Source organism: Malaya genurostris, chromosome 3, assembly GCF_030247185.1.
Source record: "Malaya genurostris strain Urasoe2022 chromosome 3, Malgen_1.1, whole genome shotgun sequence".
Lineage (NCBI taxonomy): Eukaryota > Metazoa > Arthropoda > Insecta > Diptera > Culicidae > Malaya > Malaya genurostris.
Genome location: NC_080572.1, coordinates 282214924 through 282238408, shown reverse-complemented (window position 1 = coordinate 282238408; position 23485 = coordinate 282214924). Strand labels below are relative to the sequence as shown.

Genomic DNA, 23485 nt, shown 5'->3' with positions numbered 1-23485 from the left:
CTCAGAGTCACATTTTATTACGGTGACCAGTTGGCGACTAAAACCAGTCAATGCGAGCACGTCGTAAGAGTTAGATTACCGAAAACTACCGTTGGAACTTATTGCAACTTAGTATGATGATCATAATATGACTTGTTTCGTCGTGTTTGTCATGCGACCATTATGCAGCATCTGTATTGTTTTTATTTTTTTATGAACAAGTTACATGTGCTACTTGGGACCTCTCATCACCAACATGAATAAACCAAGGGTACTTTTCAGGAAATTTAAAATTCTGAAAGAATTTATCGAAAGTATATTTCGCCGTGATACATATAAGAATATTAGGAGCAGAAAAGATAACTGCTATCTCAACGTTCAAATTAGAAATTTACAATAATTTTGACAATTGTGATGCAGTCCTTCGTCAAACGAAACGACTATCCCTTGTAGTCTTAATTGAATTAAATAAAAATTCATACGGGTTTTGTAATTATTCCCAATACCTATTTAGATAAGTAATATAATAGTTTCTGGTCGTTTTCGAAGCATTTATAAAACCTTTTGCATGATATATTGATTTTACAATTGCATTGCCGCTCATCAAAAATAAAACAACTACAGCGAGAATCTAACAATGCACACATTCTCAATATTGCTTCCAAACATTCCAAAAATCCTCTTTATAAAATTATTGTTAATTCAAGTCCTTCACAAAACTAGTTTGATTTTGTGTCTAAGGATAGGTAAGTATGATCCTGTACAACCGTCAGAGCTTAAAATTGTCACACATTCTCAATGAAAGAATCCAATCCAACAGCCTCATTTTCAATATTTTCATTCGCAAATGACCGACACAAGAACAAACGAAGAGAGACGAAGCATTTTAGTTTCTCATCGAAAAAATGAGAGAGCATAATTGCCAACGTCACTCTTTCCTCTATGACAAGACGAAACCAAACTAACGTCTTCAGGTAGCAACAGCAGAATTGAAATTTTCATTCTTGCATCGGTGTATTGAAAATATGTGACGCTTGGCTATAAAAAGTGACTAAAATATGGCAAATCGAAGTAATTACATCCCAGAACTTCTTTGGAAACCAAAACTACTACAAATTCGAGCACCAACAGTTAAAACTGATTGTGAAACCTTTTTCTGTCGTTTTCAATTCTCACAGCTTTGGTTGAATATCGACACTGAATACTATAGGATTTTCACTGAAAACTGCAAATGACTGAAAGGGCAAATGAAAGAAAAAACACAATTTTGAAACTACTTTCCCGTTTATGTCATTGACTGGACATGGATTTCGTTCTCATAGTTTGCAAGCGAAAGTGAGAGTGACAATAATTTCTTGTCATTTTCGTTTATTTTTCAGTCAATGAAAATGACTTTTATTAGCTCTGACAACCGTCCATGTAATGCAAGATTGATATCTTGAGGGGTAAAAGTTTCTCTAGATAAAACTTTTTCTAGTGCAGTACTGATAGTTTTGCGAATATCGGGCAACTAGCGGTATAATCTTCTGTGACATCTCTTCACAAATCTTAGTTTCACTTAACTCTTGAAGGATTCTGACTCTCAGTTCATTTTTCGATAAAACGATACTGCAAAAATATCTGTTTGAACAAGAAGTTTTTGTTAGAAATAGTGAAGACCGGGGCTAGTCCAGACACGGGGTTAAATTGACTTTTAAATGCGCTTTCATGTGACAGATAGATATCAGTTAGCTGGAAGACGGTGAGCCAATTCAGTTTGGCAAGAATCGTGTTCGTATCAAAAGACGCACGTTTTTTATAGATTTTTTTTAATCTTCTGATTTTTTGAGTATATTTTATTCTTGTGCATTGTAATGCGGGTCGAATCAGCGCTTTCAAACGTTTATTTTATGCTGAATCCAGTGGCTATTGAGTGCTTTCGATTACGTGGAAAATACAATTAACCCATCTTGCAAAATATTGGTCGGGTAGGACAAAATCATCTATATTGGTGCGTAATTTTATCAATATTAAAACTGATGCTTTTTGCAATTTGATTTTAAAATTTCAAAGACGATTTTCTTTAGTGTATAAATTAATGGGAAAATTTTTCAATATTTTTATTCAAAAATTTGACTAATTTTGCCATTATTACTAGTAAAGCGCTTTTCACAGGAAATGTCTTTTTTGATAATAACTGTTTGGAAATAAACCCTGTTTTCATCCACCTAGTGGTGTGATGATACCTTTCTTATATAACTCGTTTTCTCCTATATATTAAAGCAGAAATTTCCTACAACTTCAACAATTTTTTTACGATTCTCTATGACGTATGGAAAAAAATGTACCTGTAGTCGGACTTGAATCTAATTCATCAAATCTTTTATGGGACTATCAATGGTTTACTTGGTTACGAACTCTAATGATCTGCAAACTAGAGAAATGCACTGGCCAATATAAAGAGGTAGCTTCTTAGCAAAGTACTCCTGAAATTGATGTTTTTACACTAAGCACCCTATCTCCGGAACCAGGGGTTTGATCAGAATGAAAATTGGGATATACTTACGGCATCTTAAGTCCTTCTTTCTCTAAGAGAAGTGAGTGACATTATATTCACATTTTTATGCATATCATTATATAATTCTGGAACCGGATGTCTAATCTAAATGAAATTCCGGAACTTTGTATGGGACCATGAGACCTTTCGTTTGAATCTAAGTTTGTGAAAATTAGTATAGCCATCTCCGAAAAAAGTTAGTGACAATATTTGTCATACTCACAGCAGGCATTTGCTCAGTTTGTCGAGCTGAGTCGGATGGTATACTTTATGATCAAAATAGAACCGGAATTATCATTTTGAAATTCCCGCGCTTGTCCAATCGGTAAACTTTTATTCTCCCAACGTTGGCAACACTTTTATACACATTCTGTCAAATTTTGACACATATTGTACGATTAGTTTTGTTTGGCGTCTATACAAAGAAGTTGAAAAAATTTTGTGTGGCGATTTTTATAATGGATGAAAATTTAGAACAACGTGCGTGCATCAAATTTTGTGTTGCAAATGGATTTAAGTATTTCGAAACGTTGAAAATGTTAGAAAAGGCCTTTGGTGAATCGCGTCTAGGAAAAACACAGGCATACGAGTGGTATAAACGCTTCAAAGGTGGTCGTACAAGCTTGGATCATGATGAGATCCCTGGCCGCCCAACATCTCTTACTGAAGAAAACATTGAATCGGCGAAGCAAATCGTGTTGCAAAATCGTTCTGTACCGATTAGAGAGATTGCTGTATTGTTGGGCATCTCTTATGGATCAGCCGAACACATTTTAACTGATGTTTTGAGTTTTAAACGCGTAGCTTCTCGGCTGGTTTCAAAAAAGCTGAATTTCATTCAAATGCGCCGGCTCACACACCTTCGGCGGCCTATAAAACTTGTATGGAAAATTGGGTCAAGCGTTGGCATGCATGTACTGCCGCAGGAGGAGAGGCGATAATAAAGAAATTTATTAAAAATTGAAATTTTGCGAATTTTTTAATAAAATTCCGGTTCTTTTTTTATCATAAGGTATGACGTTAGGCCCTCCGGGTCTCGGTTCGAAAGTCGGTTTTTACAGTGATTGTATAGTCTTTCTATATGAGAAAGGCAAAAATGAAAAATCTTTTCAAACGACAGTCTAAAAGTATGCTAAATGGCATTTTGCGACGAAATCCAGAATGTCCAGAAAGTTTCCTACAAATCTGAGGAGGTGCTGCCAACTCCGAGTGAGATTTGGCATGAAATTCGCCCATTCCTCGATTCATATGCTATTAACTGATGGAAAAGCTTTCATCGTCCAATAATGCATATGACGTTTATTAAGTACCTACTTTCAAAATAATAATTGCAAAATTTCCTTACATTTCGATTAGTCTTAGTTTACTTTTGTCGTTATCAAAACAGTTTCGTGTGTAAATTTATCATTGCTTCTTGATCAAAAAAGAATACTGTATAAGTTTAGAAATGGTTTCAAAAGTGTTCCATGTTATGTCCATGTTCATCATGCGAAACAGTGTTTGATGTTGATGAAACATGGATCCATTACTTCAAATTTAAAAGGAACAATGTTCAGCCGAAAAATTTATGGTTTCATTATTTTGGGATGCATATGGTATAATCTTTATCGATTATCTTGAGAAGGAAAAAAACAGTCAATAGCTATTACTACTCGATTGAATGCAGAAATCAAGGAAAACGCCTTCTTATGTCAGAGAAAAGCCACTGTTTCTTCAAGACAATGAACCGACTCACAAGTCGACTGCAACGATGGTTAAATTGAACGTATTACTTTTCCAATTGCTTCCTAATTCACCATACTGTTCAGATCTAGCCCCCAGTGCGACTACTGACTATTTGCTCAACTCAAATGAAGAAGTTATTGCAGAATATGAAGCAGTTTGTAAGACAAAAGACCAATCCTTCTTCGAACACGGCCTCGAGAAGTTAGAGAAGGGTTGGAAGTATTGTATTGCTCTCGAAGGAAATCGCATTGATGAGTAGAATCGATTTAAATAAAAATGTATTTCTTAGTTAGTCGGACGACTTAGCACATGGGCTGAAAAGTCCCGGGCCTAACAAAGTGAACACGATTTGTTAGGTTCAAAATTACCTTTATTCATCAACGCAATCTCCATCAAGAGCAACGCAATCATTCCAGCGCTGCTCTAACATTTCAATGTACCACTTTCGTAGAACGATTTATCTTTAGCCTCCGAATAGGCCTCAGTTTCAGCGATAACCTCTTCATTCGTGCGAAATTTCTTACCGGCGAGTATTTTTTTCTGGTCTGCAAACAGCCAGTAGTCGCTGGGAGCCAAAGCTGGGAGCGAATACGGTGGATGTTGGAACAATGCCCATTGTTTGGATTGACTTGCGACACGGTGCGTTCTCGTTTCTTTGCAATTTTAGCTTTCAAACGCTCCAATAATGCTATATAATATTCACTGTTAAAGGTATTTCCTTTCTCAACATAACCTTTGCAACCGATTGTTGTGTTTTCAAACGCTTTGGACGAGGTTCATCAGTTGCTGTCCACTCAGATGACGATCGTTTTGATTTCGGAGTGAAGTGATGAATCCATGTTTCATCCATTGTCATATATCGACGCAAAAATTCCGGCTTGTTACGTTTAAACATGGCCAAACACTGCTCAGAATCATCAACGCGTTCTCGTGTTTGGTCAACAGTGAGCAAACGCGGCACCCACTTTGAACAGAGCTTTCTCATAGTCAACAATATGAAACCAACACGTTCTTTGATATCTTTACGATGTCAGCGGCCACGTTTGAAGTCTACAAACCAACGTTTTATTGTTGTTTCTGATGGAGCGGTAACACTTTTCAAGCCATTGCTTTGATTGAACGGTATTTTTTTTCCCATCAAAAAGCAGTTGAAAATAAAAACATTGTTCTGAAAATAACAAAAGTAGCCTGAGTCTTAGCACAATAACTCACAAACTAATGAGTAGAATATCATAAAAATTAAACAGCTGTTATTGAAAGGTTAGTTTTAACTGAAAAAAGGTGACTGTAATAAAACTAGCGCCATCTATGTATTAGGACCGGAACTTTTCAGCCCATGTTTTATTGAGTAAGGAGTGTATCGATAAGTAGTTAGCAACATTCAAACAGTTATTACTCTGAAATGGCTTGATTTTTTGCAGTGTGTTTTGCGGTGACATGATTGCTTACATGTCAATAACAGCTGCACAATCGATTGGTTTCGGTACGGTTTATCGTTTCAATGATGAGTCGAATTGAATCGACTCGGAAACGCGAAAGAAAATTCTGCACACTTGGTGCTCAGAAAGTGGTGTCACGTACAACGAAATTGCAAAACGGGTGAAAGTGCACCACACCAGTGTCAAAAATATTATCGAGAAGTTCGGTAAGACCCTTTCCATGAAGGATTTGCCCCGATCCGGTAGGGAAACGGGTCCCAGCCAGCCCGGCCAGGACTTAAAAGTGGTTGAGTACATCGGGAAAAACCCATCGGCGTCGACGCGGGATTTGGCCAAGCAGTTGAACACCAGCATCGGGATGATTCAACGGATCAAAGTTCGGAGCTCCCTGAAAACATACAAGAAACAGAAGGTGCCGAAAAAGTCCCTGGTACAGCAAGTTCAGGCCAAAACAAGAGCGCGAAAACTGTATAACCGGATTCTACAGAATAAAGACGGATGGATCCTGATCGACGACGAAACCTACGCCAAGAAAGACTCTCGAGTGCTGCCCGGACCGCAATATTATACGAAATCGGTGTACCAGGACCTGGACGACGCTGACACCACGGTGGCGATGGAAAAGTTTGGGCAGAAGGTGTTGGTCTGGCAAGCAATTTGTACCTGTGGTTTGCGGTCATCGGTTTTCTTCACGAAGGGCACAATTAACGCCAAAGTGTACGAGGAAGAATGTTTGAAGAAGAGAATGCTGCCACTGTACAGGAAGCATAAGGCTCCTCCTCTTTTCTGGCCGGTTTGGCTTCAGCCCACTACGCAAACTCCGTTCTACAGTGGTTGTCAAAAAATAATGTACAACTCGTGGAAAAGGACATCAACCAACCGAACTGCCCGGATCTTCGGCCAATTGAAAGGTATTGGGCAATTGTCAAGCGGCACTTTCGGAGGAAGGTACAGTGTTCCAAAACATGCAGGAGTTAAAAAAAATGGACAGCAGGAAAGTCACAAAAGTAACTGTACAGAATTTAATGAAGAATGTCAAGTCCAAAGTGCGAGCGTTTCACAGAAACTAGGATTTTCCTCAATATAATCAGTGAAATGCATAAAAATTACATTTTTTCTACAATATATCGAAAACTGATGTCAAAATATGTTTTTTTTTTAGCTTTTTTATCCAATAATCAATGTTGCTAACTACTTTTCGATACACTTCTTAATAACCTGAAGAAACTGCGATATAAGTGGAAGGCTGACCGAATATTACTTTTCGTATCCTATCGGGCGATGACTTCACTCATCAATCATGACTCATAACTTCCTGTTTACTATCATATACCAACGAAGAAATTACACCGAACAAATAAATCAGAACGAAATGATGTTTGATCAACTTTCACTAAGTAAATATTTTTTCGATCAAACTCAAACTTGTCATGCAATCCCGCTTCCCACCTCTGCCTTAGCGCTAAATCAATCGTTTCGAATTTTCCCGACGCTCAAGCAACAGCTGAAGTGGACAATTGTTTTTTTTTTCTTTTTTTTTTTGTTATTCGTCCCCGTCTGTTAAGAATCATTATTTGATTGCATGCTGTTAAGTGGTTGACTGTGTTGGCGACCATAAGCGTTCCCGTCGGTGCCTGTGAATCGTTCTGATTTTTGATCCTTTCGAGTGCCGGCCGGCCCCGAGTGGAATCACGGACGAAACGACACGACACGGGGCTCATTATGGCATTGGCAAACGGTCGGACGGTCGAGGGGATCTAGCCGAAGATAAGCACCCATTATGATAATTACGGTTTGTCAATGAGTCCATGAGCGGTGGTGGAATAAAAATGCACTTTTTCATAACAGCAGAAGTTGAAAACAAAATGAAAATTTCCTCGAGCACCAACGAGGATGTACCGTTTGGAATAATTTCCGGTGGACGTCGGATTGTTTGCGAACGTAATCATAAATGGCAAGGGGTTCATCAATACACAAAACGGATGGTAGAAAAATACCCCCCTCGATTGAGTTTGGTTTGCGCGCCCGGTCGAGTTGATGTTGTTTCCCCAACGATCGAATCACGGATGATATCGTGACCGGAGGAAATTATGATTTGATTTGTGTTCACTTCACCAGTTCCGATTACCAAAGGCCACCCGAGGGGTTGAAGCATGACAAAGACAACCGATTACCTGTTGAATGATTGATTCGGTCACGTTGAATGACATCGGAGCAAAATTGATGCACCGCTGCTAACTGAATTATACATGGCCCGAATGGTTCCACGTATTATCTATCAACATCTAAAAGCACTTCAAAATTCAATTCTTCCGTTTCTGTTCCGTCAGCTTGGTGCCAAGTGCCTTTTTTTCACAACACACGAAGGGATAAATTCCCACACCCTAGTAGTTAATAAAGTTGGGTAGCCGATTTTGAAAGCTTTTAATTTTTGCTCCACTTAAACTATCACATTACGATAAACAAACTGCCAGTCAAGAGCCGGATGAAATCGATTCCTCTCCGAAAAGGGACAAACCCTTGGAAGTACGTCGTACGGGTAAGCTTTCGGGAAACTGTGTCCCAGACCAGACGGAATTCCGTAACACTATCACAAGCCAAAAACGGTCAATCATGTTCGATCGAAATAATAATACATCATCAGTGTGTTTGTGTGTGTGTCTCCCTTTCCAATATCCTTAGAGAAACATTCGGTACCCAGGTGTCGAAAATTGTGTTAAACCCGTGTGTAATCGGAGAAAATAGGAACAACAAAAACCATCAACCGTGTCGGGGCTAAAGGGTTAGTTGCGGAAAATTAATGTTGTCCAACGACGACAGCATCCGAAGCAGCACCGGAAAGCACTCAGGCGTCCGTGTCCTGGAAGCGATGGGTGACAGATATTCTGGTGACAACATCAATAAAAGTCAACCATCACGGCTGAATTCTTTGCCGGCCGAACGTGGAAGCCTTCGGGCGACGGTGATGATGCTGGTGATAAGTCATCTCGACGCACATCGAAGATCGAAGGGCTTCTTTTCCGTCATACACTTGTCAACTGTCGAATCGGCGAAAAATTCCGAAAACCGACAAACTCAGCACGGACGAAGACAACCGACAGCGACAGGCTCATCTCGGGTGCAACATCAAAGGTGCTCCGGCTGAGGCTGAGTTTTGAGGGAGGTTCGAGAGGAAAATTATTTTGCCAATTCCACCAAGTTTTTGTGAGTTTTAGGTTTAGGTTCGAATCTATGGTCTCCCGAAAATGACATGTGGGCCTAATACCGATAGTGGAATCCTCCGAGCCAGGTGTAAAATGTAGAATGATGGATTACCATGAAAAGTCAGATAAATGTACACGAACCTCCACGAGCTGTCTAAACTAATTTGGGAATGATGCGCAAAAATTAACATGCCAGGATTGGTTCCGTTGATATGTGCCAAACGATGATCTTTATTTATTTATTTATTTATTTGGGAGCAGGGAAAAGCCCGATGGAGATGAAATTTAGCAATCTCTCTCTCCAGCAGGCATAAAACCTCCTCATCAGTATCAACAGATTACAATGATCCAACAGATACATTTGGACTTAACACTAACAATTAGAACTAACAATAAAAACTAACAATTAAAACTAACAATGAAAACTTAATCTATAATCCTATAACTAGTTGATGACACCAAGCATTGCATGGCAGTAATAGTGCTCTTTCTTAATAGGTGAGAGAGAAGAAAAAAGTGGGTGTGCGAATGGAGTACCAGGGTTGGTGGAGGAGGTGGTAAAGGAGTGTGGACTAACGACGATGTTAGAATCGGCATGTAGATCTAATTAGTGACTAAAAAGGTGGTGGAAGGAAAAGAAAACGACGATGTTAGAATCGGCATGTAGATCTAATTAGTGATCGAAGAAAGCATGGTGATAGACAAAGAAAAAGAGGAAGGGACGACCGGGTTAATTCTGCGAGCAAATCTAGTTAGTGTCCAATGAAGATGGTGGAGACACGAAGTGAGGGTTGAACGAAAAAACAATATTGTCGGTTACAAAACAAATACTGATCGTAAGGCTAATCTGACAAGTGATTACGAAACAATCGTTTAATCATATTTCGAGATAAATGAAAATCGAAAACATTGGAACAGTTGTTGATCTATAGAAGTTTTGATGATTTTGGTCATCATTCTGTTTTAATGGTAATGGCAAAATGTTCATTATTTTTTCACTCCGATTTAGGCCTGGGTTTGCGGTTCCATGCGTAGGGCGCTGGTATTACAAGCCATGCAATGATTCTGATTTACACTCTCGAATTTTGAGAAGTACGTAGATTGATTCAAATACTTTGTAACAGATGATTGGTAAAGGAAAACCAATAAACATTTGATTTTTCCCGTTCCAGGTTTTTTTCACGCGCCCAATATGCCCTATCTGCTTTCCTAGAGATGTCGTAATATCGATCGATTAATTGAATAATCGAGTAATAGCACAGTTAATCGAATGAAATTTAATCAATTTAATTTTTTCAGATAATTGCAGTAATCGATTAATTTACTACGATTATTGTTTCGATTAGTATTGTGAATTTTAGTTTGGCGTAGAATGCGACGAAATTGTCGCAGAATTGCGAAATAATGAGAACAGAACCACAGATACCAAGTTGTAGATTTTATGTGAATTTGATGAATTTTCTTTTTTAGAGCACTATGCAGTTTAGCAGACTTTTTAGAGGTTTAGAAGTTTTTTCAGACAATCGTCTAATTTACAGACTTTCAAAATTGTGTGGGGCTTTTTTTTCTCGTCAACTACAAAATTTAACACGCATTGGAGCATTTCCAGTATGCAGACGTGCAAAGTTTTACCTGACATTTCTGCCAGGAATTGATTAGCTGTTTTTTTAGCTGTCCGTTGTTTTGAAGTTGATAGCATTTTTATATCAAGCATGAGATCGATTAGAAAAAGGCGAGTGGGTAGTGTCAGAGACATAACCGGATGACGTGAATACGAATAAAATGAATATTCAATATTTCTTTACGTTTGAACTTCTTAAAGTTAAACTCAGCAGTTCAAGCAGACGTAAAGTTAACGTTATTTGCTAAATACTTTTTTATATTGCACCGAAGCGTCTGACTGTCTAATCTGACGTCCTGACGGAATTCATAATTCTGAATTCTGAGACTGTATTTCTGGAACCGAATTTTGAAGCCGAATGCTAGAACTGAAACCTAAACTCTGAAACTCAATTTCAATGCTAATCTGGAACTGATTTCTGAGCCTGAACTAGGGAACTGAATCCTAGCACTGAGCTGTGGACTTGGATTGTGTTCTACAGCTAAATTTTAGTTATAGAATTCCGATCCAAAATTCAATTTTTCAAATTTGGATCCAGAATTCAGCTCAGAAATTCAGTCCTAGAAACCAGATCCTGAGTTTCGATCAAAAATCTATAGAGTTTAATTCCTGATTCCAGTTACACTTCTACAATTTTGGAACTGAGTTTTGGAATCAATTTCTAGGGCTGCACCTGAATTCCGAACCTGGATTTTTTATTGCATTTTCGAACGAAATTCTGGAAATACAACTAAATTTTGAATCTAAATTCTCATTCCGTGTTAAGAACTAAGTTTTTCAAAATAAAATCTGAATTGGGAACTGAGTTCTGGTCTGAGCGTTAATTTCAGTTTCCGAAATTTAGTTCTCAGTCCAGATCTAGGCTTAAAATCAAATTCTGGTACTCGATTCTGACCTTGGACTCCGGATAAGGAACTGAAGTTTAGACCTGGATTCTAAAAATGAAAAAAAAAACTGGTCTTGGATCCTAAAACTGAATTTCAGAACTGATTTCTAGAATTGGATTCTGGACCTAGATACTGGTCTGAACTGAACAAGTCAACTACGCAGGCTAATTAGAATCGATCAAACTGTGAACCTTCACTAAACTGATTATATTTACTCCCGATTTGCATATTCTAACAGATAAGTAATTCAAATAGTTCTTCAGATAACATTTGGAGCCATTTGAAGGACTGATTTTGCATAATGTTGCTTAAAATTGTTCAGTTTTCGTTGCACGGGGTGTTCCACGAAAACTTTCTAATTTAAAAATGCAATAATAAACGAACGGTTTGATAGATTTTAACGATTATACATTTATTTGTAAGGTTGTTTCATTGTATTTTGCTGCAATGCAAACGACCAGCAGCAGGATGACGCAATCGCTCTTGCTTGAAGCGAAGCTGGCTTTGCGAACGTCCCGCAACTAAGCTGCTCAAAGTGCCGATTGATTTCAAATTGAACCAATTTTGATTGAGAGCTTTCATTTTACGTGATTTCGTTTGTAGCTTTTTCACAAATTGGCAGTCCAGGCCATAATTTACTTGATTTCTTGATCCGCATAGAAACATGATATATATTCAGAATCGATGCTTTTGGTAAGAAATAGATAAAATTCAATTAATTCTTAATGACGATCTGTGGGACTGAAAGGTGCCTTGAACTTGTCACGACCAACAGGATCTCAAAACTAAACAACGCTCCCATGACTACTGACGACTTCCATTGGCAAGCTTTTGTTGTGTGCCCGGCTGCGACTATTCTTCGGTACAATTCTGCTGTTCGGCACTCGCTTCATTACAAAATTGTTAGGTCTTCCGTATGTCTTGCTTCGAAAACCGTTGCTCAGAAAATGATGGGAAAAAGTGGAATGTTCATCTTTTATATCAATACAGTTGTACAGCAACAGATATTTTGTTCTCTTCCTCAGAACGCCTTCTGTTTGGCTGATGTTGACATGGGTCAAATCAGACAGGTTTTTCAATAGTATACTATTGAAACACTTCAATGTTGTTGCAAAACACGTTCAAGTTTAAATTTTTCGAATCTATTCATAGTTAGATTATATAAATCCTTCTACAGATCTCTGAGCTATGAGCTTTCAAAATACGAGAAAGGCAAAGTTTCGCTCTTTCATACTCGTTGATACCGAACATTTCAGAAAAGTTTAGTTTTGAATTATTTGAGATTAAATCGTACAACTGAAAATTTTATCATAAAATTGCTGACCATATTTCCAAAGAAATGTAGCAAAAATTATGTTGATACGTTAGATACAGCAGGAGATATTCACGATCAAAAACTTATCACTCTCTCAGAGGATAAATTTTGAAAAGGCGCCCCATAGTAAAGTAAGTCGTATTCACGACAAAAAATTCGTCTGGTGAACTAAGGGCAACGACAAGAGTTATTTATTCGTTCATTTGATGCTTCAACAAATATATGTATCTGTCAAAGATGACTTTACTTTTAGAGGAGACGATATACAATTTTTTATAGTAGTTCATTCTTAAAGTTAAAATCGAAAGTGTTCCAAGTAAAGCAGTAGATTTTGAACACAAAGTTTTCGATAAATACTAAGTATCATTGTATAATTATTCTATTTATAAAAAGTTTGGCGATGCGAATGACAGTTCCGCTATCTTTGCGGCCTTCTGTCGCTATCTTGTCGCATCGCAGTTTTTGCTAACCGCCAGTGAAAATTACAATACAATAAAATGAAAGAAATGGCTCCAGTTTCACTAATGTTCATTATAATCTTCTCAATTGTAGTATTCCTCACATTTCTTTTTCGTTTCATTTTGTCCTAGGACAAGACCTGACAACTGGGGGTGCTGCTTTTGTTCCAAAATGGACCAGTTTCTGATTGGCTGATTTTGATGTTGCTACCCGCACATTTAAAAAAGAAAAAAACTTTTGCAGGGTACGCGAGCAATGATGCCAAGTATAAAGAAAATCAGAAAACAAGTTTAATAAAATGTATAATTTTAACTCACCAATGAAAATTAAAATTTCCATAGAATGTTTCATTTTTTTCAATCCTATTCGTAATAAATGTTTCTAGTGGCAGCTCTGTGTAAATCAGCATCAAGCCGTTTTTCTTTTGTCGTGAATACGACTTACTTTACTATGGGGTGCCTTTTCAAAATTAGCCATATGGAAGAATGGGCAGAACTTAATCGTGAATATCTCGACTTGTATTAATGGTAGCAACATAATTCTTTCACCATTTCATCAAAAATATGATCAGGAAATTAGCATAATATTTTGAACAGTGTGAGATAACCACAAACAACTCAAAAATTAAGTTTTCTCAAAATTTCAAAATAATGCGGAAAACTCTTTACTTTCGCTTGGGTTTTTCGCGCAAGGACGACGATTTTGAGGTAGTCAGGCACATATCTTCAACTGAATGCGTGTAAAAGGGGAACCATGGTAAAAATTGATCATTTCTTTTCGTGCGTTCGATGGTAGCAGACGTCGTGGGAGTTAAACCTTCAACCAGCAGCGACGGAAAGTGCACCTTCTGCGTGGTTAAAACTTCAAACGCTCAGGTCGCAACTCTCATTTGCTTTTCGGTAGTCGTAACGAGAAGTTCAGATTTTAGTTTCGCAATATAGGTTTAGAATTCAGAGCCTGCGTGATGAAACTGGATTCTTGAACTGTATTCCGGAACAAATTTGAGTTTCGAAATTTCAGTTCTAGAATTGAAACTGGATTCTGAGTCTGTTATTGGTTCTAAATTTAGTTCTTGAACTCAGGGTCCAATTCTTTATTCCAGACTTCTTCTAATCGGTTCTTTTTAGAACCATAATAATACTCCTAAAGAATTATGCGGAAATTTACTTTACTGTACTCTACAAAACCCATTCTAGTAGTCATGGCGAAAAATCGTCTTCAAGTTTCAGAGCTTAGTTCCGGAATATGGGTTTAGAATTCAAAGTCTGCGTGCCGAACTAACTTAACTCGTCACTCTTCATCACGAACGCTTTCATAAAAAGTTCTTTTCAGAACCAACATTATTTTAATATAAAGAACTATACTGCTTATTTCATAATATATAATTTTTTCGGTTTTTTAACGATATCGAACTAACTAGAGATTATAAGAGGAGAAAGAATATGAAATTATAGAGCCATAGTACTCAAGGAAGAGCAAGGATGTGAAGAATAAAGTGCGGAAAAGTGAGACGTGACAAGGGCCATTTAAGTAAGCAGAAGTTCGACTCCCCTGGTAGAAGGTAAAAGTTTAGATACGAGAAGCCTTCTGCTTACTTAAATGACCCTTGTCACGTCTCACTTTTCCGCACTTTATTCTTCACATCCTTGCTCTTCCTTGAGTACTATGGCTCTATAATTTCATATTCTTTCTCCTCTTATAATCTCTAGTTAGTTCGATATCGTTAAAAAACCGAAAAAAGTAAAAATTACAGACTGACCAGAAGTCATAAATAAAACAGTAAAACATAATATTTCATTGGGTTTCAGAATGTTGAATGTAACTAATCAGTAATTTAGTCTAAGCGCATCGTTTAAATTTCTAGTAATGAAAGAGGGGAAAGTTGCACAATTCAAACAATAGATCAACTACCAATTCGAATTCGAAAGCATAAATAAAGCGTGTCATATTCGTATTCACGACATCCAGTTATGTCTCTGACATTACACAGCCGTACTTTTTTTAGTAAGTTAAAGTGTAACCAAAAAAGATTTGTTAAATTAGTGTAAACTCGAAAGAGTGTTTAGTTTTACGAGAAGAATGAACTGTGGAACACACACTGTGGCCACAATAAGCATTTCTAGCCAAACTTGACTTTTTCCGGTTTCCAAACGATCCGGTAATACGTCAACAATGAATTCGATTTCGCGTTCATTATGAGATATTTCGTGTTCTGTCAGCAAAGCTCAATTAATTGTTTTAGGCATTAATAAATAATAAAAAAAAAGCATTCGCCAAAACATTTTTCATGTTTATTTCAAATCAAAAACCGAGTCTAAAAATTTATATTCAATAAATGTTTCTTATTTAGCAAAACAGTTATTAGAAAATCTGTAAAAATGGCTACACTGTATTTAATAATATTTAAATTTAATCGATAAGTCGGTATTTATTCCATAGAGCGAAAATGACGAGAAGGATGATTCGGAAGGAAGAATAAGAAGCCAGTTGTCAGGTCTTGTCTTAGGCTGATGTCAGAGTGGAAGCTGGAAGCTGTGCTGAGCGGGTATTTGACATAAGCATGTGAGAAGCGAGAAACATGTTTACGATATAACAAAATGGGGTTGTCAGAGTGAGTGCTGAGCGGAGCTGAGCTGAAAGCGTTTGAAAACAGGTAGAGCGAGATTGTTATCTTCGATCATCTTTCCTGCTTGAATTTTTGTTGGTTTCACTTTATTACAAGCCGAAAATAATGGAAATAGATGCAGAGCTATTAATAAATGAAGTTTTTTCACGTCCGCCCTTGTGGAATCAACTAGATAAAAGTTACCGCAACAGAATTAAGGTAGAGAAACTATGGAAAGAAGTGGCTTTATCTACAAACTCAACAAGTAAGTAGTTTTCAACTCCATGATTATTGGAAGTTTTTATTTGCACCGTACGTTATAAGTAAAACCAGTGCTTAGAATTAGCCGATATACTACAAAATTAACTTTCATCATAATATTATTATCAAATTTAAATTTTGTTCGCACATACAAAATCACGGAAAATATCCCTGACATGTTTAGCAGGTTTCTGGACGACGTTACTTTTGCTTCGCTTCCGACGGTTGTTTTCAATATTTAATCCAATTTCTTCTGCTTCCTGAAGACAACGATCGATTCCTTCATGATCAATAATAATGTTATGTAACAAGCATATAGTTTTCACAATTAATTCGGTAAATTCCGGACCGGTTTCAATGGGTTTCCACAGAATACGCCATTTAGCGTTCATAATACCAAATGCACATTCAATGCATTTTCTTGCTCGCGATAGTCGGAAATTGAAATATTCGCTCTCTGTGCTGCAATCCTGGCGTGAACAAGGTCGTAGCAGGTTTTTTAAAAGCGGATATGCTTCATCAGAAATGAACACATAAGGCATCCTAATATTTGATCCTGGAAAATTTGAATCCGGTGGAATGCGTAAGTTATTTGCTTTCAATAGTTGATACAATTGGGAAGATGAGAATGTACCACCGTCACTCTGTTTACCGTATCCACCAACTTCGATTACTATGAAACGACAATATGCATCTGCCAATCCTTGCAGAACGATAGAATAGTACTTTTTATAGTTGTGAAACATTGAACCAGATTGCGCAGGGCATTTGATTCTCACATGCTTCCCATCGAGAGCACCAATGCAATTAGGAAAGTTCCACAAATTCCAGTAGTCGTTAGAAATTCTCAAAAATGTTTCCTCGGATGGCGCAGGCATATGATCCGGGAATAATTCATCCCATAAAGCGGTACATGTTTCCTTCACTATAGCTCCAGCGGTTGTTCTACCAATCCGGAAAGAAAATCCTAACGCAGAAAATGATGCACCTGTTGCCAAAAACCTTGGAATAATATATACAACATATGAAAATATGAAAACTGCTTCGAAATTGTTATTACAGTGTTTTGTTTTATTTACAGATGAACAAGCTAAGAAAAAGTGGAAGTATCTACGGGATCAGTTTCGCATAGAGTGGAGAAAGATACCTGTGGCTAGATCGGGCGATGCGGGAATATCGGATTCTGAGTACGATTCGTATACTGGTTGGCCATATTTCAGAAACATGTTATTTTTGAAAGATTTAATGAAAAACAGAAAAGGTTCTGGTAATTTAAATATCGTAAACAAACAGAATGATCTAGAAGATTATTGCGAAAAAGTAGATCACGGCTTAAATGAAAATATGATGGAGGAAGTCGAAGAGAATGCTGTTCATTTAGAAGAAACACCAACATCGACGAGAAATTTTCGCAAGCATCATCTCAATCAAGGAACCGAAATAATCAACATTGAAAATAAAAAATTAAAATTGCTGGAACTTAAGGTAAATAAAAAACTAGGAAGAGATGAGTTGTCAGTCTGATTCAACCAGATCGACTCATCATGCCTTACATTCTCACTCTCAATCATCAGAACCATATGATGTAATAGAATACATAGATGACTATCAAGAAATATAAATCAATGATTCATGTTTAATAGTTTCGCATTTGACAACATGTATAACTTTTGCAAGTACTGTATTTTTTTCTAATCAAAATTCTTTAAATTTGAAAAAAATAGGAATATGAGAGCGAAGGAACAACCATAAGTTGGTAGTATTTATAAAAAGTAAAAATTAAATAAATGAAAGATGAAAAACGATTGATTTAATAACCTGTTAAAGAATGTATCACATTTTTTATGTATGATACTAATGTCGTAAATGACATTCACATTTGTTTCTAATAATCTAAAATTGAACTAATGAGCAAATCTAAAAATCTTTTTTAACTTACTTAGCATTGCAATCATGTCTTTCACATAAACATAAAAGAAAAATCTTTTAGAGTTCCATGTGGAAGTTTTTAGCCATTAGTCGGTAACCGGTATAACTAAATTGCATAAAAGTCTATTCCACTATGCCAGGTCGATCCGGGAACATTTTCGTACATGTTTACAAAGGTTACTTCAGTAAGCTAGCTGATGGTTTCCAGTTTGAGAAAGCTGGGACTTGGTTTCATGAAACATTGGTTGATTTCATTCTTACCTGAGAGTGATGATCAGTTTTTCACATGGAAATATAGGAGTTTTTATAAAATTTGTCCATTCCTTAGTAATTTTCGACTCTATTCGACTGAGAACATGGTCAAAAGTTTCAATTGACATTCTAGTGTAGGCGTAGAACCTATCAGGATATTTTCGTAAATCATAATAAAGATGCTGAAACTCGCCATTTTTACGTCTTTGCAAATTTATTGGATGTATTCCAATAACTTTCTTTTTTCCGAAAAAGTGATTGTGAACGGTTGGAGAAACAAAAAATTCTTCATCAGACGAGTTCATGTTTATTTATGATTGTCAGTTTCTAAACAAACTTTTATCGCGTTCAGTCTGACATCCTCCCGCTTCTAATCAAGCTTAAACAAGTTTAGCTTCCAACCCAGCTCAGCTTCCAGCTTCCACTCTGACATCAGCCTTAGATTTTGTCAATCAGTTGAGAGGTTTTAAGGGATGCCAGATGCACAGATTTTCAAAGTATTACACAGTCAATTCTGTTGATTTTTTTGTTCTAATGGATAATCTCTGGTTCATCAAAAATATTTATATTACAGATTTATAAAAAATATTGACATTACTTTATTTATATTACTAGCGGCAGAATATTTACTAAAGCAGAATCTTTTTGAATCTTTTAACTATAAATCGTCTACTTGAAAAATTTAAATCTGAGATAATTCAAGTTTCCTGAATTGACATTCTGAAAGCTTTAGTTCCATGCTCTCACATTTACCATTTCGAAGAATATGATTTGTCACATAAACCTTTGCGTTACGCGAAACTATGATATTCACAGTATTTTATTATTAAAACGATGAGGATAGTAAATTAGGTTTGCTAAATAGAATATCATTCGCAGCAAGCAAACAAATGTATATTGTTTCGGGTGATTTGTTGTCTTTCTTAGTTTGTTCTTGTTTGAAAGAGCCATATTTTGATTAAAAGCTATTTTATACTCATTTTTGGGTTTATCTACATCAAATTGATTTATTGATTTCTAGTAATCTTAGTGTACGAGGACCGAGAGCTTAATTAAGTAATTTAAACTTCATTCAGAAAAAACAGTTTAATGAAAGCTATGAAACGGTTAGTTGCTCAGTAAACATCAAATCGATAGATTCAAACTAGAATGTTATTACTTCAATCGAGGACATGGTTGCTCCAAACAAATTGTGCTTATTACAAAAATGTATATCGTGTTTGTTTTAAAGTCACTAAACACCCTGCCATTTACTTGAAAACCTGTTATGTACTGGATGAGTGTTCAAGAAAAGTTCTCTTATTCGTTTGGTTGTTGAAAATATGCTCTATTTTGAATAGTTCACCTGCATTTCTTCAAAGAAAATTTTGCCATGTGACTTATTGGTTTTTATAAAAACGAGACCAATATTTGATTCAAATTAAAATATCTTTTACTTCTTATTACTTGGTATTTTTTAAATTTTTGTGCGTGAACTAAGTAAGTTGTTCCGAAAACAATCTGGCACCACTTGCAACAACAAATCGACTTGAATAAAATTGGCATTCGAACGCAGAAATAATTTCACCTGACGCGCCATCTAAGTTTCATTATTTGAACCTTTCTTAAGATGATAATTGAATTTTACACAGGCTGCTATGGATAACTCATATAATTTCAATTATTTTGTAGAATTCTAGGACCTGTTATGAGAACTGTTCATTTTAAAATGTAAGAAAATTTATTTTCGTTTGTTTCTTGTAATCATTTTTGTTTTTATAAGATGATATATTGATCAAAATCGAGATCCGGAATTAGTTCGATTCGGTTGAGGATCGCTACAGGAATAAACCCAAAGTGCGGTAAAAAACTATTCCTCATGATAATATCGCATATTCGGTTAATCATCATCCTCGCACACGTACGCATCTAGCAGTGAAACACAACGTTAGATCGCCTATCTAATTTAGTCATAGTTAATCGCAAGCTAATCGATTAATCGAGTAATTCTGTACGATTAATCAAGCAAATCGATTAGATTGAAAAGTTATATTCGATTATTGATTAATCGAGTATTTCAAAATAAGCGACATCCCTATAGCTTTCCTATTTTCTTTCCTTTGGTATCAACGTCGCATATGAGCAATTCCAGGAATGAGTAGACGAAAAAGTGACAAAATCAGTATCAACCTTCTCCGATTTGGATGAAACTTTGCACATGGCTTCAGTATGGCAAACCATAAGTTTTGAACCGATGGAGAGGTCAATCCGACTCACGACTGATTTTTAAGAAGGGCGTATGTATTTTTGCATTTCATAAAAAGTGCCTTTTTCAAATCGTTGTAACTCGGAAACCGTTAATTGTACAAAAATGGCGTCCAGGAAGAAGTTGTAGGGAATCAGTAGGGCACTATATATCAAAAATATACACTGAAAACATTTTTTTTTCTCTATAATTTCAAAATGAACCAAAAAAATTAAATAAAACAAAATCAGGGATTCTATTTTTTTTTTGATAATTTTTATTTTAAAGCTCTTATTAAAACCAACAGATTGGTGGCTATCCCATCCGTGCCTTTTGAAAAATGAAGAAGTTACAGCAAAAACAATTTACAGATCTATTCGAAATTTCAAGTTCTCGTTGAAAGATAATTATTTAAACAGTAGAATATTATTCTACAGGTTAATGGCAATAAATTTGTTCATGATATCCTTTCTTCTAAAAGTAGCTGTTCTTGAGATACTTGGGTATTGAATTATAACACCATTTTTTATATTTCCATGAATTGTTTATTTGCTTGCTATATCTAAAATTATTACATGTACATGAATTATTCTTGATTAAATTTAAGGTTTTAAGTTTTTGAAAATTGTATGAGTACAACGTGCATCGTCATTCGAATACAGACTTGTGACGATCGTGGTTTCTGAAATCGGTCAAAAGAAAGAATGGTATTTCTGTGTGCCTGGAATCATTTTGGTATCCTTATAAACACTACTCCACTCGGTCACACCCCGTTCATATTCTTCTTGTGACACGTAACAAAAAGACATGGCCGTGAATGCATCTCTACGTCTCTGCTCTGCCCATTCATAAAATTGTTTTGCAGTTGTGATTGGGTGTTCATGTAGTTTAGCCATACCTTTCACGTCGTGCCTTTCGCTTTAAATTACCCCCGAGTGCATCACATGGTCCTTTACCATGAGAAGTTGCAAAAAAAAAATGCCACTCAGCATCAATGTTATATACATAATTTACAGAGACTTGCACATTTTTTCTGTTTTTGTACTGCGAGGCAGCTCCGTCAGACATAAATATTGCGTTTTGCCTTTCTCATATAGAAAGGTTATGCAATCACTTGAAAAACCGAGTAATGAAAATTGGCCCGGAGGGCCAAGTGTCACATACCATTCGACTCAGTTCATCGAGCTGAGCAATGTCTGTGTGCGCGCGTGTGTGTGTGTGTGTGTGTGTGTGTGTGTGTGTGTGTGTGTGTGTGTGTGTGTGTGTGTGTGTGTGTGTGTGTGTGTGTGTGTGTGTCAAATAATCTCACTAGGTTTTCTCGGAGATGGCTGAACCGATTTTGACAAACTTAGATTCAAATGAAAGGTCTCGTGGTTCCATACGGAATTCCTGAATTTTATCCGGATCCGGCTTCCGGTTCCGGAATTATAGGGTAAAGTGTGTTCAATATTGTACACCGTCACTTAAACCGGCGAAACAAAACACGTAGAAAATTTTCTAAACTGGTCTCAAAACTACACAAATCGATAGTCATTATCAGTAGGCAACTAAACAAACCGGTTCCGGCTATCCTGGTTCCCGGTATCCGGTTCCGGAAGTACCGGAAATAGTGGCCATATATACCAGAATGGATCTCACTCACTTTTCTCAGCGATGGTGTGACCGATTTTCACAAACTTAGATTCAAATGAAAGGTCTTCCGGTCCCATATGTGAATTTTGTCTTTCAAAAATGAGAGTCAGTGTGAAATAAACACTTGAACCGCGATGATATCGTGTTTAAGCACTTCTGAAATAACAATGAAACATAACATAACATAACATAATCGGCTTAAAAGTTCGTATCGTTTCTATGAAAGGGCGCCACTAGAATTAAATCCATACCATTTTCAGTTAGTACCAACCTTCAAAAGATACGTGTATAAATTGGACAGCTGTCTGATTATTAGTTTGTGAGATATTGCATTTTGAGTGAAGCTACTTTTGTTATTGTGAAAAAAAAGGAATTTCGTGTGTTGATGAAACACTACTTTTTGATGAAAAAAAGTGCCGCCGATACCAAAAAATGGCTCGATGAGTGTTATCCAGACTCTGCACCGGGCTAAGCCACAATTCGTAAGTGGTTTGCAAAATTTCGTACTGGTCAAATGAGCACCGAAGACGATGAACGCAGTGGACGTCCAAAAGAGGCTGTTACCGATGAAAACGTGAAAAAAATCCACAAAATGATTTTCAATGACCGTAAAGTGAAGTTGATCGAGATAGCTGACACCCTAAAGATATCAAAGGAACGTGTTGGACATATTATTCACGAATATTTGGATATGAGAAAGCTTTGTGCAAAATGGGTGCCGCGTGAGCTCACAATCGATCAAAAACAACAACGAATTGATGATTGAAAACCATGCTGAAATTGAACGAATTGGGCTTCGAATTGCTCCCTCATCCACCGTATTCTCCAGATTTGGCCCCCAGTGACTTTTTCCTGTTCTCAGACGTCAAGAGAATGCTCGCTGGTAAAAAATTTAGAAGCAATGAAGAGGTAATCGCTGAAACTGAGGCCTATTTTGAGGCAAAGGATAAATCGTACCACAAAAATGGTATCGAAAAGTTGGAAGATCGCTATAATCGCTGTATCGCCTCTGATGGCAATTATATTGAATAATAAAAACGAATTTTGGCAAAAAAATGTGTGTTTCTATTAAACGATACGAACTTTTCAGCCGAACTGTTAAATGTTTAAGCTCTTCTGATTCTCCATAATAAATTTCAAACGGATGAATGGTTGCTTGATCATTGCTCCAATAGTGGCTTTGAACAGCATCCTGAAGCACAAATGAAAAATTTCCAAAAAAAATCACAAATAATTACAATTTCTCCTGTCTCTAAATTAGATTTTGCCTTTTTAAGAAAATCTGATTGCTGATTTTTAATAAAACATGAGTCACAAGTTTTTTTTTAATTTTTCGCGAAAATATGGTGCAAATTCTTCTACTGGTTTGACAAATTTTTCTAGATCACATCTGTCAGTAGAAACCCATTGTTCAAGTC

The 23485-nt window shown here is 36.6% G+C and overlaps 1 protein-coding gene across 1 annotated transcript in view; it reads right to left on the bottom strand.

Annotated features, from left to right (window-relative positions):
• LOC131434358 (uncharacterized) overlaps positions 1-18516 on the bottom strand; it is a 62494-nt gene extending 43978 nt beyond the window's left edge. The window contains exons 1-2 of the mRNA XM_058601026.1: positions 18221-18516; positions 16810-17032 (exon numbers count right to left, since the gene is read on the bottom strand). Coding sequence (XP_058457009.1) covers positions 16810-17032; positions 18221-18516 — 519 coding nt within the window. The remainder of the gene's footprint in view (positions 1-16809; positions 17033-18220) is intronic.
• Between the last annotated feature and the right edge of the window lie 4969 nt (positions 18517-23485).